At 33.1% G+C, this 15,137-nt stretch overlaps 1 protein-coding gene across 1 annotated transcript; it reads left to right on the top strand.

The window, feature by feature from the left end:
* The first annotated feature begins 12,866 nt into the window (after positions 1–12,866).
* LOC131600109 (peptidyl-prolyl cis-trans isomerase CYP21-4-like) lies at positions 12,867–14,809 on the top strand. Its single transcript, XM_058872331.1, has 6 exons — positions 12,867–13,397; positions 13,467–13,517; positions 13,628–13,713; positions 14,076–14,201; positions 14,326–14,476; positions 14,581–14,809. Exons 1-6 carry the CDS (start codon positions 13,215–13,217, stop codon positions 14,665–14,667), a joined length of 684 nt encoding a protein of 227 aa, XP_058728314.1. The 5' UTR covers positions 12,867–13,214; the 3' UTR covers positions 14,668–14,809.
* The last annotated feature ends 328 nt before the right edge of the window (positions 14,810–15,137 follow it).

Consider the following 15,137-nt stretch of genomic DNA (forward strand, 5'->3'; position numbering starts at 1 on the left):
ATCGGCAAGCAACAAAAGATTTGGAAATATTCATCCAAGATTTATCGTGTCCACGGAGATGGTGAAAATGTCATTCAACAGTTTATATGGTTTCGAGCTCGGGTTTGAATGGGGACAAGTATAAAAACAAAAAAGTAAATATGAACACAAACAAATTCATTTTCGGAAAGATAAGATTTATCAAGCTTTGTATATGATCTATTTCTCAGAAACTTAAACTCATCGACCAGTTATACTCAATCTATGATACTCGTCTATGTCATCACGTGTCTCTCACAACAGTGTCCATCTCTAGAGCACCTACGAGATCAACTCATAACAAAGGCTATCTCTAACAATCAACACAAATTTGTAAAGCAGATTAAATATAACACCATGGGCGACAAATATACATGAGTTCAAAGAAAATACATACCTAAAACCCAACTATAAGAGAACACACAAAGAAGAAGAGAAATGAACTGAAGATCTCCCAGTTTGTTAGCTCCGTTCAACGATTAATTCACCTCCAATCATCCAAATAAAAGCTCCATAGTTGTTTTGTAACCTTATCTAATCTAAAAATGAGAGTTTGATGAGTTGGGAACAAATACCCCAAAAACATAACCTAAAAAATGTGATTTTTGCTCTTTTTAACGAGCTGTTGTCTCAGGAAATCTCACTAAGCGAGTATAGCTTGCTAGACGGTAGCAGAAAAAAATCAAATTTTGTTTTCTCCATAACTTGAGAACCGTAACTCCAAATTGTGCCTGGTTCGAAGCGTTGGAAGTTTTATTCAATACTCTATCTATCAATGACTAAATGGCAACCAAATTGATGATTTTTATCATTCTTATTTTGAGCCTTATTCTTTGATGAATTGGTAAAATTTGCATTCTTGAAGCTTAACATTTGGCCTTTATTACTCAATGCTCCAAATATGCATGAATACCTACAAAATAAATAGAAAACTATTAATCGGTACACAAATGAATTAAAAACACAAGTATGCACATATTTACACAAAAGTTAGGATTTTATTATAAAAACATAATGAATAGAATCGATAAGTGCCACAATTATTTACTCAAAATAATGACATTTTGGCAATTATCGGTGTCTTTGCTAAAGAAATAATTTCTAAGAGATAGACGTTGAGAGTTGGTACATATAGGATCTTCAACCTCTAAATAAAATCTTTGTCCATTGTGTCTTTCTCGAGTAAGGTGACCATAGGGATGCTGGAGTATACTAAAGAATTTGTGTCAAACAACCTTAAGCCTTGTGTTATAACCCCTAGTTGACTTTCTTCGTAATTTGGCAGTTGACAAGAAGTTGCTTTAACGCAGAGTACAAACCATAGGCGCAATACTATGTGTCCAGGTCATCAGAAGTTGAGTCATTAGATGTTAAGGTTTCGAGAGTTTACCTGATCCTTATCCATCAGAGTTTGAGTCATATTTGTTTCTCTCCATAAAAATATGATCAAATGAAGGAATATTATCAGAAGGTGCAAACTTGCTTCTGCTTAACTATTAATTGATAAACTTCGGAAAAAACTTAAGACATCTTCCTCTAACAAACATTGTCATATACTCTTGACTTTCATCATTTTTCATAATCTGCAAATAGATTCACAATGAATTCTTTGACCAATTTTGTATAGCATAGCCCTAGCTTCCTTGTACTTCAAGGCTTCTTCACCAAGCTGTCTCTCAGCCTCAATTCTTCTATGACAAACATACATCCATTTATGAACATTAGCTTCATAATGGAAAGAAACATTATCTAAAGGGGTATCATGAATATTTTAGTAACTTTATTTCCACCAATCTTCCTTCTTGAAGTGGTCACTGTGTCTATGACATCTTCTTCATTATTTGTCTATGATTCACTTGTAGGCACAAGTTTTCTTTTGAGAGACATCTTCTCAGGAGGAGTGCTTTCAACCTTACTCTTCCTTTTGCCCACATGTGACCTCTGAGGAGTAACCTCCTTCATAAGGGCAGATTAAGAAAAAAATCTTCCTTCCTTTTCATAGGAATTGTACCAGGGGTTGTCAGTTTCATAGTGAGATTGAGAGTATCATCCTTCTGCTTCTTTCTTTTAGCTTTCTCAGAAAAAGACTCACGGGTCTTTGGTGTATCATCCTTATGTCAGTTTCAAACAACTAAAAGTTGGCTCTTTACCATCCTTTTCTCTCACAATCTTGTTCAAGACGTTGGAAATGGGATTGCCATCATTCTTATTGTTCATGAATGCCAACCTCTTTTTTTAGGGTTATCATTTCTAAGTTATCCCGAAGGCTCATATATTTCAACTAGACTCTTATTCAAAATAGGATCAAGCACATTCATAACCACTTTAGGGTTTTCAGGAGTGAGGTTATCTTAAGATCTATCAAGATGGTCATCAAATGTCAAACCACAAGATTCAACATTGGGTTTAGAATGTTAACCATGGTTAATTTTATTGGGTGATAATATGGAAAACAAAGGTCTAGGAGGGTGGGGTTGAATACAACCTTTCCTAGTTATACATTTTTAGAAAACAATTATAGGTACCATGTACGAAATCAAAGGTTTTAGAAAGCGCATAAGCAAAAAACAATAAATGAGAGCTTGGAACCGTCTCAATGATTACTTCGAATGCAAGTCAATAACAAGACCACAGTAGTAGGTTTTCAAAAAAGCTTTTTCAAAACACATAGCTTATAGATTCAATCGAAACATGATTTAAGTCATGATACTTCAATAAGATTGATACACCAAAGACCTAAGCTTATACAATAAATTACTATAAGCAAAGTCTAACTTATGTGGTATATAATCAATGCAAACATGCAATAACATGATAGTTAATCCTTGAAAAGTAAAAGAGGTGAGGGAAGAAGAAAATATACACAACGATATATAGTGGTTCGACTGTCGTCCTCGCCTTGTCTACTCCATTATTCAACGGTGTTATAACCATTGGGAAATAATCACGATCTTCCACTATTTTGATAAGTTTGATATAAGCGTTTTGGTTACAATGGAATATTAAAAAAATAAACCACATTGTTGATACATACTGTAATACGGTGGGAGAATTGACTTTTTTAAATGTTGCGGATAGCAAGAGTCGCCGCCGACTTTTATTTTATCCAATTGGAAAGGCAAAAAGAACAGGAAAGACCTTTTTTGAAAGAGATTGAGTTCGGGGGTAGGTTATACAAAGGGAAGGTGTTAGCACCCTTTGTATCCATGGTTATCCATGGGTTTTAATTGCTTAGCTCACTTATTTTTGTTTGACTTGTTTGAAATGTGGTGTGTGTTTAGAAAAACAATTTGTAAAAGAGTTAATTTTGTAATGATTCGTCATTCGAATTTATACAATGTATTTATCTTGAAAGATGTTTAAAAATGATGTGTGAAAAGCACTTTGAATGTTTTGAGTTGAGCAAGAAATCAGGAGTTACCTACCCTAAATTCGTAAGGTCTTTCCTATTCTAAAGGCTTTCCTTGAGCGATAGTATTATCCATACCATTTGTGGGTAGGTAGTCCTATACATTGGATGTGAAGAGACATCGAAGGGTCGTCGAATGGTCACAGAAGGCAACATGTAAGGATGTCTTAGCATTCGAAGGGACTATCATCATTTGCGTAGGCAACTCAAGGGACAAGATCATATTTCGTAGGCAACATCGAAGGGTCATCGAAGGACTATGATATTTATATCGAAGGGACTAACAAGAAAAATCATGTCAAACAGGAAATAAACAACATTATACTATATATTTTTGGTATTTTTCTAATTTAAATAGAATGGCCATGTTTTAGTTTTTTATGATAAACCTAAATAACCTAATAAAATAAAATTACAATAAAATAACTTAAACAAGGGTCTAATTAGTCCAAGCAAGTCTCCTTGGAGTTGCTCCGCCTTTTATGTTGTCAATGCCTCTGAATTAGAACGAGGATGTCCTTGTTTGATAATTAATTTTAAACCTTTAAATACCGCATTACAATGGATTAGGTATCTCATTCCTAATAAGAAAGATTTGATTAATAGATTACATAATAAAAGTGTGTTTTCTAAATTTGACCTTAAATCTGGATATTACCAAATTCAATTAAAAGAGGAAGATAAATACAAAACCGCTTTTGTAGTACCTTTTGGATATTATGAATGGAATGTTATGCCTTTAGGACAACAGAATACACCTTAGAATTTCAAAATAATATGAACAATATATTTAATGATTATTCTCACTTCACCATAGTTTATTTGGATGATATTTTAGTTTTTTCATATTCTATTAATCAACATATAGACCATATGAATAAATTCTATGATATAATTAAGTCTAATGGTCTAGTTTTATCTGAAAAGAAATTAAAATATTCCAATAAAAAATTAGATTTTTGGGGTTTTGATATCAGCCGGCGAATTTATACCCCTATTAGCCGGTCTCTAGAATTTGTTAGTAAATTCCCAAATGAAATAAAAAACAAAAACCAACTACAAAGATTTCTAGGTTGTCTTAATTATGTCTCAGATTTCATTCCCAACCTTAGAACTATTTGTGCATCATCATTCAAACGTCTCAAGAAAAACCCTCCTCCTTGAGATGACTTTATGTCTCAAAGTGTTATTCATTTAAAGAAAATAGTCAAAAAAATTACCATGTCTAGGAATCTCATGTCCTAGTGCCAAATTAATAGTTGAAACAGATGCCTCTGACCTTGGGTTTAGAGAAATTTTAAAACAAATACTTCCAAGTTCAGAAAAGGAACAAATTGTCAGATATTATTTTGGGACTTGGTCTTCTGACCAATTAAATTACAACACTATTAAAAAAGAAATTTTATCAATTGTTTTATGCATTATGAAATATCACGATGATTTATTTTCTAAATCATTTTTATTAAAAACTGATTGCAAATCTGCAAAAAAATGTCTTAGAAAAGGATGCAAAAAATTTAGTTTCTAAACATGTATTTGCTAGATGGCAATCATTACTTGCATGTTTTGATTTTAAAATCATGCATATTAACAGGGCCGGCCCAATCGATCGGAAGGCCCCGTTCTAATTTTAAAAGTAGTCTAAGTTTTTTAAAAATATATAATTTTAATAACTAAAAATAATATTTCAAAAATAAAAATATATATTAATCAAAATAAAATACTAAAAATAATATGGAATTACATTAAATTATTATATTAGTAGCAAGAAAAATTAATTTTATTGCATAGAAAAAAATAGAAATTAATAATTAAAAGAACATTGACAATTAGAAGTTAATTAAAAAAATCTTAGCTAAATAAAAATATAAATTAATAATATTGATTTAGAGAGAAAAAAACAAAACAACATCACGTGAACAAATTTGACAATATAATAATATTCGATGTACAAAATGTGGTAATTTTGTAGAGACACTAACATAACATTGAAGGGTAAAAGCAGCATCACGTGAACACCGCCTACTATTTATTTGTGTCTCTATTACTATGATGACTAGCTAATAGTAATATATAATATATAAAGAGTTGTGCTATCCTTACACTAATTTCTACACCTATCTAATTTACACTGTATAAATACAAAAGATTCAGGTTTGCACAGTTTTTAATGTAGGAGAAAAAATTATTAAAAAAATGAAAAGTATTGATTTATGGTATAATACAAGGTGTAGGTGTAGGTTTGAGTGTAAAACTAGCATTTCTCATATATAAAATATATTGTTTTATTTATAAGTTGTAGTATTGCATTGTACATAAAATTGCATACTCGAGTCACATCTCATCTCACTCTCTCGCTTTTTCTTCTTTTTTCTCTATCTATTTCAATTCATTCATCATACATAGTTGTTCAATCAACTCTCCCAGTTGTTTCAATTATTCATAGCTATATCTATTTCACCCATTTCACCTTACCCCTATTTCACCATAGTTGTCTCTCAGTTCTTTTTGTGTTTCTTCTTCTATCTATTTCAATTCATTCACTATAGATGTTTCAATTCATGGTTAATAATCACATATCTCTCTCTTTCTCTTTTTTTTTTCCAGATAGTTTCAGTATTATTCTCAAACTCTCCTAACAAATAGAAACAAAATGTTCAAATGAATTTACCAAAAAGTCATTAACTACACAACACCCCCACACTGCCTTCGTTTTACTGTCTCCATCGACGTCGTCGTAAACTGGTGAGGATGGTGGTGCGACGTTTTGTTTTTTTTTTCTTTTTTTGATAAAAAGGAAGTGAAGAGCGAACATGCGAGGGAAAAGAGCGAGCATTTTCTTTTTCAACGCAGTTATAAATTTATATTGATGGCTTGTTTTCCATTTTCTCTTTTTCATACTGTTCTGTTTGATGATAAAAAGAAATTGGGCCCCTAGAATTCTGAGGCCCTGTGCGGCAGCGCAGCCTGCGCCTGTACAGGGTCGAGCCTGCAAATTAAAGGAATTAAAAACGCTTTGCCTGATTTTTTGACAAGAGAATTTCTGTAGGGCGACCATGAACAACAAAACGACGAATACTAAAGCGCCTTATAGCCCCCTATTACCATTAAATGATAAGCAGATTATTTTGGGTTCGCCCACCTACTTATAAAAAATTAGCCCTCCTAGTTCCTCCTCTTAATTCTTTGTAGTTCACTCAGAAGATTACGGCTTCCACTTCTCCCGAGAAGGCTTCGCCATCAAAGTTAGCATATTACACTCCTCCTCCTACAGAGAGGACAACTTTTATTACAAAAAAAATTTCATTGCCTATTATTCCTTTGGAACAGCATTATTGCCCTCACGACTTTTCTTTGATACAGGTTATTACAAAAATATTTTCTCAAGGATTCTTCTTTTTACCAAAAGATAAATTAAAAATAAGAGAATTTATGAGTTTATACTAGTAGACTCAGACTCCATTACTCTCACTCATGAATATGACAACTCAGTTATTAAATTTTCAAATTTAAAATTAATAAGATCTTATCACCCGCTAATTGGAATCTTCCTCCAACGGCTGTTAAATCATTTTCAAGGCAATACACTCCTCAACATTAAAGCTATCTTGATTACATGGACGCTTAGTCCCATTTTCTCTGTGTTAAACCTTTTGAACATACCTGGTTCATTTGGTTTAATTAGAATATATCATTATCTTTTCCTAATTGGTTCATACAATGGTTCAATGTGTATGGACTCAATGAAGATATATTTCCAGATTATGCCTCATAAAGCTTATAGAGAATTTACTTCTACTGTTACGTACCCAAGCACAAATCTTTACTGGCTTTTTGCGTTGTTTTTGGCATTAACTGGATTACTTATTGGACATTCTCCTCTGAACAAATATGGCCAGAGTGTCCAACCCAACAATTAGTCAAAAAGATATCTATTAAATGGTGCGTTAGGTTTAACCCTGAATTATCACCAACAACATTACAAATTTGGTTTAAAGATCATCCAAAATTATGCAAAACGTCATCTGCTTCTGCAGATACTGCTTTTTTAGCATACAAATCCAAGGTATTAGCCACATTATCTTCTACTGCAGATCCAAGGGAATTCATAGAGAAATTAAAAGATGTTATGTCTGTCTTTTCCGAAAGTGATAGTGCTTCCAGCACATCTGAACTGGCACCGGAAAATGAAGAGGATTGTTATGGTATTTCATATCTCTAAGGAGAATCTATTATGTTGCAAGACACTATTACCTTGATAAAATTACTATTATGTTATTAAATTTCAAAATAAGAGTTGTCTTTGTCCAACTTTAAAGTTACTTTGGCTTTAATGCCTAAAAAGGGATGAAGATAAGGAAGGAATAAAGTTGCTATGGCCTTTATGCCTAAAAAGAGATGAAGATAAGAAGGAATAAAGCTTCTTTGGAATTATCTGAAAAGAGATGACATTATTGTTACTTTACAGCTCAAAAGAATCCACTACATTACTCATTTTAGTGTTATTAAGTGTATTATGAAGCCATGTTGGCATTTTCTTTTACTTTTTGCTTTTGGCTATTTAAGTTTGTCGTCCACTTTGTATGTTTATTTTTTTAAAAATCTGGTTGCAATAAGTTTGAAGTCTGGGCTTCTTAGTTTACTCCTATATATAGGAGGTTTGTGAGTCTATAGGGCACTCGAAATTTGGAGAACATACTTGTACAACAATTATAGTTTCCTTGAGCAAAAACTCTTGTAAGTTTTTAAATAAAAATGTCTTTAATCATATTTGTTTACATTAATTATATTTCTGCATTTAATTATTTCGACTCTGATATTTTAAACAGCATTCAAAATCATTATACTTTCTTCCCTTTTTGTCATCAATAAAAAAAGATAATGCAAAAAAAAAAAATCATTGAAAAATAATCTAATAAATATATATAACAACAGATGATGACATAATTATAAACTAAATAGGAAAAAAACATGGTGCTGGTAAGTGAGCCATAATCTGCACCAACATCTTGTTATATGAGCGTTGTTCCGCAATCAACTAATCTTGTCTATCCAGACGCTATCTGACTTGAGAATTTTCTTGCTTGATCTCTTCCAAAGCCTTCAAGATAGAAGAAGGAAAAATAGCAGACTTAGATGTTGGTTAAGGAGCAGGTTTTTCAACACGAAACTTCTTAGAAGCATGTCCAGAAGAATATACTTCAACCATTTGAAGGTCAGGTGCAGAGATAACAACTTTAGGTGCAGGAAGCCAGAGCACTAGAGGAGTAGGATTGCTAGCAAGAATATTCTCATAGGCTTTTCTTTGAGCATATTTAACACAAAAGTATTGGAGTTCTTCAGAATTATAATTCGTTTGGTTGGTGTCTAAAGTTAAGCCAAATAACAATCATGCCAAAAGGATCCTCATAGGCATTGCAATTTTCCACCAAGGAACAAAGTCTATTTGTCGCCTCATACTCAAAACGATCCAGTTATTCATCAATGAGTATGGGCTGAACATCAATTCTCAGGATAAGAGGGTATGGTGCAAAAACATAAGGCTGAAAGATTCTGTCTGGTATAGCAGTGGTATCCACAAAGAATTCAGATTCAAAGGGATCTTCTACTATAGGAGCATATGGGTCGTTGGAATGATCAACAAAGGAATATATGGGAATGTTTTTAATGGTAAAAGACGAATATTGAAAAATGAGTCTAGATTATGGTTGTTATGGATTCTGAGGGTTGTGGTGAGGGTGGTTTTTCTGAAGTAGTGATTTCAAAAGAGGGAGTAGTTTAGTTCTTAAGGAGTGTAGAAGGAATGAATGTATAGGATGATTAAATAAGGGTGGTTGTAGAGGGGTTGGTTTCTATGAAAATGGGTTAGGTTGGTAAAGGGATCAAAATAGTTAGTTGAGATGAAGGGTGTGGTAGAGGTTGTTGAGAAGCAGTGACTTTTATTGCATTTGGATTTTTAAGGATGGGATCAGCTATTGTTCCAGAAGTGGAAACAGGAGATGGAGGTGGTGGTGAAGTTGAAGTGAGGGTGGATGAAGATGAATTATCACATTCAACAACGACACGTTCAACATCAACACAAAACAACTCAACATTGGTCATAAGACTTATAATCAACAATGTCCATTAAACCGGGACAAAACAATATATTCAACGTACGAGAAAATCCATACATTCTCAAAGCTTAATTACGCACGCAAAGTCGTATCGATTTACCAAAAATTATGCTACTGGTTTTGAAAATAGTTTTACGATATAGAAAATAATTTTAGCTTTCCAACGGTCCAAACGGCGTGTCAAACGGACACCCGAGTCAGAAGTTACGAGATTTCTAAGTTTTCGGAATGCGCAAACACCGGCATCATACACTGACACAACAAAAACCTCATTACAAACCAATTAAATTTATTTCCAGAACATGAAACTATTTTTATAAGAAAATACACATTATTAGTTTTCTAGCGCTTCAAACGGCGCCTAAAACGGAGTTACGGTTCAAAAGTTATCGAACTTACAAGTTTTGCAAAATGCTGCCGCAACCAGAAAATTGCTGTTACGAAAATACTGTAAAAAAAAACCAAAAAAACTGCTGTACGAAAATGCTACTGTCCAGCCACGAAAATCAACATAAAAACCTCATAAATCCATCATTTTTCATGAAACAAATTATTATGCAACCTATATACATCATATAGCAACTATTAGGATCATAAAAACAAGATTCTAAGCTTCACTATTTTTCACCAAAATCTCAAATTTTCACCGTTCCGGGCAATTTCACCGGCAATTCAATCGCACCACAGAAACACCCAAAACATATACAAGGCATCACAATTCATCATCGTTAACATCGTAAATACCGAATTAACATTCCGGTCCAATTAATCACATAATTTCAACAATTAATTCCACAACAACACCAAATCATTCAAATACCGCACAGTCCAACAAAACCAACACAGAATAACTCAGTTCAAGGATTTAGATTAATCGACACATCACAACATCACAGAAAATCACAATTTAGCATGTGAACACAATCTAGCAGTAAAAAAAATCATACAGCCCTAAATCCCACATAAAAGCTATCATACTCCCGGTTATATAATTCGAACCCCACCCTTACCTTATAGTTTGGAGATCGCCTCTAAAAATCCGATGGAGTGCAAGCCTTTGCCAAATTTTCTCGGAATCAACGATCAACTCTTTCGACGCGGTTCTAACGACAGTTCTTCCGTATCTCCTCTTTCTCCAACTTTTCTTCCTTCTCCACGTCCACTGAGACCTAACTTCTCTTATCCTTTCCTTTATTTTATTATAATTATTATTATAATTATAATCTCCATTTGGGCTTACTAATTAACACCCCCCACGATTACTATTACCAATGCAACGTCTAAGCCCACTTAAATAAAACACTCTCATAATCCATAATATTAATTCTATTATTATTTCTCTCCACCAAATTGACTAACTACCGACTATAAAATAAATCATCTGAACCACCAACTCAACATATCCAATTATAAACGAGAAATATTCAATATCATTCTCTACGACTTAAATCAACTTAAATTAATAATAGTCCACTATAGTAATATTATCTCTAATATTATTCTCCGATTAAACCGTCTAATTTCTCGACCATTAATTTAGCCGCCCAACACAACGTATAATTCCAATTACGCCTCTTATAATAATGCCAATAATTCTAACTTCGACTTATTCCAACAAATAATTTCCTTATACAGTTTAATTAAATAAATAATTAAATTCTGGGTGTTACACTTAGGACCTCCATCTCTGGTTTCCTTGATGATATCTTCTAAGAACCTAAACAATATTGCAGGCAAATCAAGTTTTGTTTCAGAAGATACGTAGAACAACATACACTTCTGATCAAAGTTGATGTAGTGTGAGGAGTATGACGAAGGACGATGATGGATACATCCAAGTATAATCTTCAACCAAAGTTTCATCTTCTGATGAAGATTCTTATCCTGATTTGAATGTTTTCCTTCTTTTAAGATAACAACACTGAGTTCATTCAGTGTAGTAGCAACAACAATATTGGGGTTATTTTCCAACATGCTTTGATTCCCAAAACATTGTATGCCATTTCCATCATGCTGGATAAGCTTAGCATTATCCTTCACGAAGATGCAAATGTGTTTTTCCAAAAACCTTAGAGCAGATAAGACCTTTTTCTGATACATAAGCATGTATCCAAAACTCCTTGACCAGTTCAGGATATAACTGGCCCTTTCAAATGGTCAAAATAGGTATCCCAACCTTGAACCCTCAAAACCTTAGAGAAATCAAAGTCGTTGGCTTTGAGATTCTCAACGTCAACATGAAGTTCACATAGAACTTTTAAAGAAATACGAATGTCAGCATCTTGTTGTTGTTGAGCAGTTGTCACTTGTTGGGTTGAAGCAAGTTGATTTGAAGTTTCAGTACCAATATGTTGTTGTTGGGTAGATGAAGATTGTTGAGCATCCATGTTGAAGATAAGAAACTAGAATTTGGTAGCAGAGATTAAAAAATGCTCAAGTTTAGAGAAATATAATTTTCAAGTGTGTACTCAAATCATACGGTGTGATGTAGAATCATACTTATATAAGAACGATGGTTAGAACGATCTTCGGTGAATGCGAGATCTCACAAGAGGGGTCGTTTGATGGATCTCAACTATAGAAATGGAGTAGTGTCTTGCTTCAGCGCGGAGCTCCCTAATAAAAGTACATGTGCTCGTCAGCTTAAGTGGATGTGAAATTTAAATCGAACCTTTAAATTGTGTCGGTCTTATTAGTCTGGTTGACATGAATAAACACTTAAGGCTTTGTTTGCGAGTTTGGAGGGGAAGAGGGAGGGCTTTGGAAAATAGGAAGAATTTGGTGAAAAGAATAAAAAGATTTTGAGTAGGAGGATTTTGGAGGGTTTGATTTTATTCATAACACCAAAAATCCCATAAAATGGGGCAACTCAAAAATTGTATTGAATGAGAGTTTTGGAGGGTTTTGGAGGGCTTACATAAATTTTCCAACTATCTTTTAAGTTGTTATACTATTTTGAAAATTAACAATTTAGTAATGATAATGACTCTCCTATCATTCTAAACAAAATCATTTTTTCAAAAAATATCAAATATTTTTCTATATTTTTTTAAATTTTCGTTTTCGAAAGTCTTCCTCCTCCAAACTCGCAAACATAGCCTAAGTATGACGTATCATATTTATCTATGATATGAATAAACACTTAAGTTTCTACCTAACTTCATGTACTTTTAGTTAATTAATGCCAATTGTTGGAATTTTCTATAGTGAAATTTCATTTTACGAATCTATCTCAATTTCAAAAAAATTGAATTTTGAGTTCACTAGAAATATCTTACTCACTTTGCTCCGACAAGTTTGTAAAAAAAGACATCTTTTGAATTTTACTTTTTCTTTAACTAGGACTAAAAGTAATTTGTGTAGTTCATGAGTTTGTTGGGGGTAGGAAGAAGGGGGTTAGTATATTTCACAAATACGATGGAGCAAGAATAAACTAGCCCCATATTTTTTTAAGGAAAGAAAAGGGTAAAACGACACTGCAAGCAAAACGGTAGCTATGTGTTTTCAATATCATAAATTAGAACAAAAACATCTTTCAAACTTTGTTCCTGTCTTGTTCGAAAACAAGTACACATTTTCATGATGTTCTTTCTTCATCTTTTTCTATTCTTGCTTCCCATAAATCCACCACCCTTTTTGCTACATTCTCTCACATTTTTCTATTAGACTAAATGGGGAGGATCAAGCCTCAAGTTTTGTTGCAACAAAGCAAAAGAAAGAAGGGACCTTATCACATGAATCCAATGTCTATGGTGTTTTACTCTCTAACTCTTGTCGTATTTGTGTTTTTCCTCTTTGCTACATTCAGATATTGGTCCATTCGACTCGAGAAGAAGCACGCATCAGTCTTTGAGGTATAGATATTCATTGATTGTTTGTTATAATGATTTATAGATATTCTTACAGAAACTACTTTTCTGTAGAATGATAATCCTTCTGTGGAATCCAAGAAATCTGATCTACCTGGATATGCTGTAAGTTTGGTTGATTTTTCCGGTGATGTTTAGAATGATGGACAATTGAAATTGGTTTTTTTAGAATTCTGTCTCATAAAATGGCTGCTTAATTGTTCCATGTTATACAGGTTTTTAGAACCTCTAAAGGCTCTATAATAATGGAACTTTACAAGGAAAGTGCTCCTGAAGTTGTTGATGAATTCATTGATTTATGGTTAGTACTTCTATATCATTTCCCTTTTATACACTATATTTGGTGGGTGTTTGTTTGTTGCAAAACAAATTAAAATATCAGAGTTTTTCTTTGTTGAGTTATTATCTAATTTCGAGGACATTAAAGGAAAAAGATGACAAAAAATGACGGTTATGAGTAATTATAGTATTCCGAGTAAGTTTTTTTTACAATGTCAGACTCTTATAACTAAATTGACAATGGACAAAGACGAATAGGTTTACGTATTTATTAGTAGAAACTTTTGTTTTTTCTGTAACTAGGAAACGAACTCGGTATTTCAGATTTACAATACTCACACACACTGAGCATCAATCAAACCTTAACTATAATTCTTTTTTCAGTCAAAAGGGGCACTTCAAGGGGATGCTTTTTCACCAAGTAATTAAGCACTATGTTATTCAAGCAAGTCATAACAAAGGGACAGGATCTACCGAAGATTGGAACCTGAGAGGGAAGAAATATACAAGGTTTTCTTATTCTTTGTTTTCACAATTCAATGTTTATGATATCCTTAGACCATTATACACCATTAATCTATCCAAAAATCGCGTAGTTTTTCTAATCACTAAATATTGTGACGATTAACTATAGTATGAAACACGAAGCGTTCATGCTTGGAACTTCCAAGGGCAAACACATCAACAAAGGATTCGATCTTTTCATCACAACCGCACCAATTCCTGATCTAAATGAGAAACTTATTATTTTCGGTCGGGTCGTAAAGGGAGAGGACGTAGTCCAGGTAACTGAATTTTCTTGTGCTTACAAACTTTTGGTGAAAATTAATATTGTGTTACATGATGACATGATATTGATAGTTATCATTTCACAATCAATCCTATGCAGGAAATTGAAGAAGTGGATACTGATGAACACTATCAACCAAAACTTTCTATTGGTATAATTGATGTAGATCTTAGACAAATGATGTGAAAGCTCTGTCTATCTGAATCAATAGCTCAACAACTCATAATTCTTTTAATCATGTACCTTGTGTTTTTTCAATTGATAGCCATTTTAGGTGTATGCCGAAAATGATTGGCTTTGTAATCTATTTTTGTAATTCTTTAATGAGGCTGAGTTCACATTTTCATTTAAAATTTAAAATAAATTGTTTCCACTTTACCTAATTATAAGAGGGAATGAAAGATATATTACATTTTCCGAAAAAAAAATTAAAATAACCAGGTTTAATAAATAAAATACGAAAAAAACCATGTTTTCAGGGTATTTACCAAACTATCTAGGTTTGGGACCCCGGGGAAGTGGATGCGCCAAATGAAATGGCGCACAGGTGTTAATTAGGGATGCATGCGCCAAATGAATTGGCTAACCCTAAAATTCATAAAGGTTGCGCCAAATGGAATGGCGCATAAGTCTAGGGTTTTGCCCTAGATGCCAAA

Source organism: Vicia villosa, linkage group LG4 (assembly GCF_029867415.1).
Source record: "Vicia villosa cultivar HV-30 ecotype Madison, WI linkage group LG4, Vvil1.0, whole genome shotgun sequence".
In the NCBI taxonomy this organism is placed as follows: Eukaryota; Viridiplantae; Streptophyta; class Magnoliopsida; order Fabales; family Fabaceae; genus Vicia; species Vicia villosa.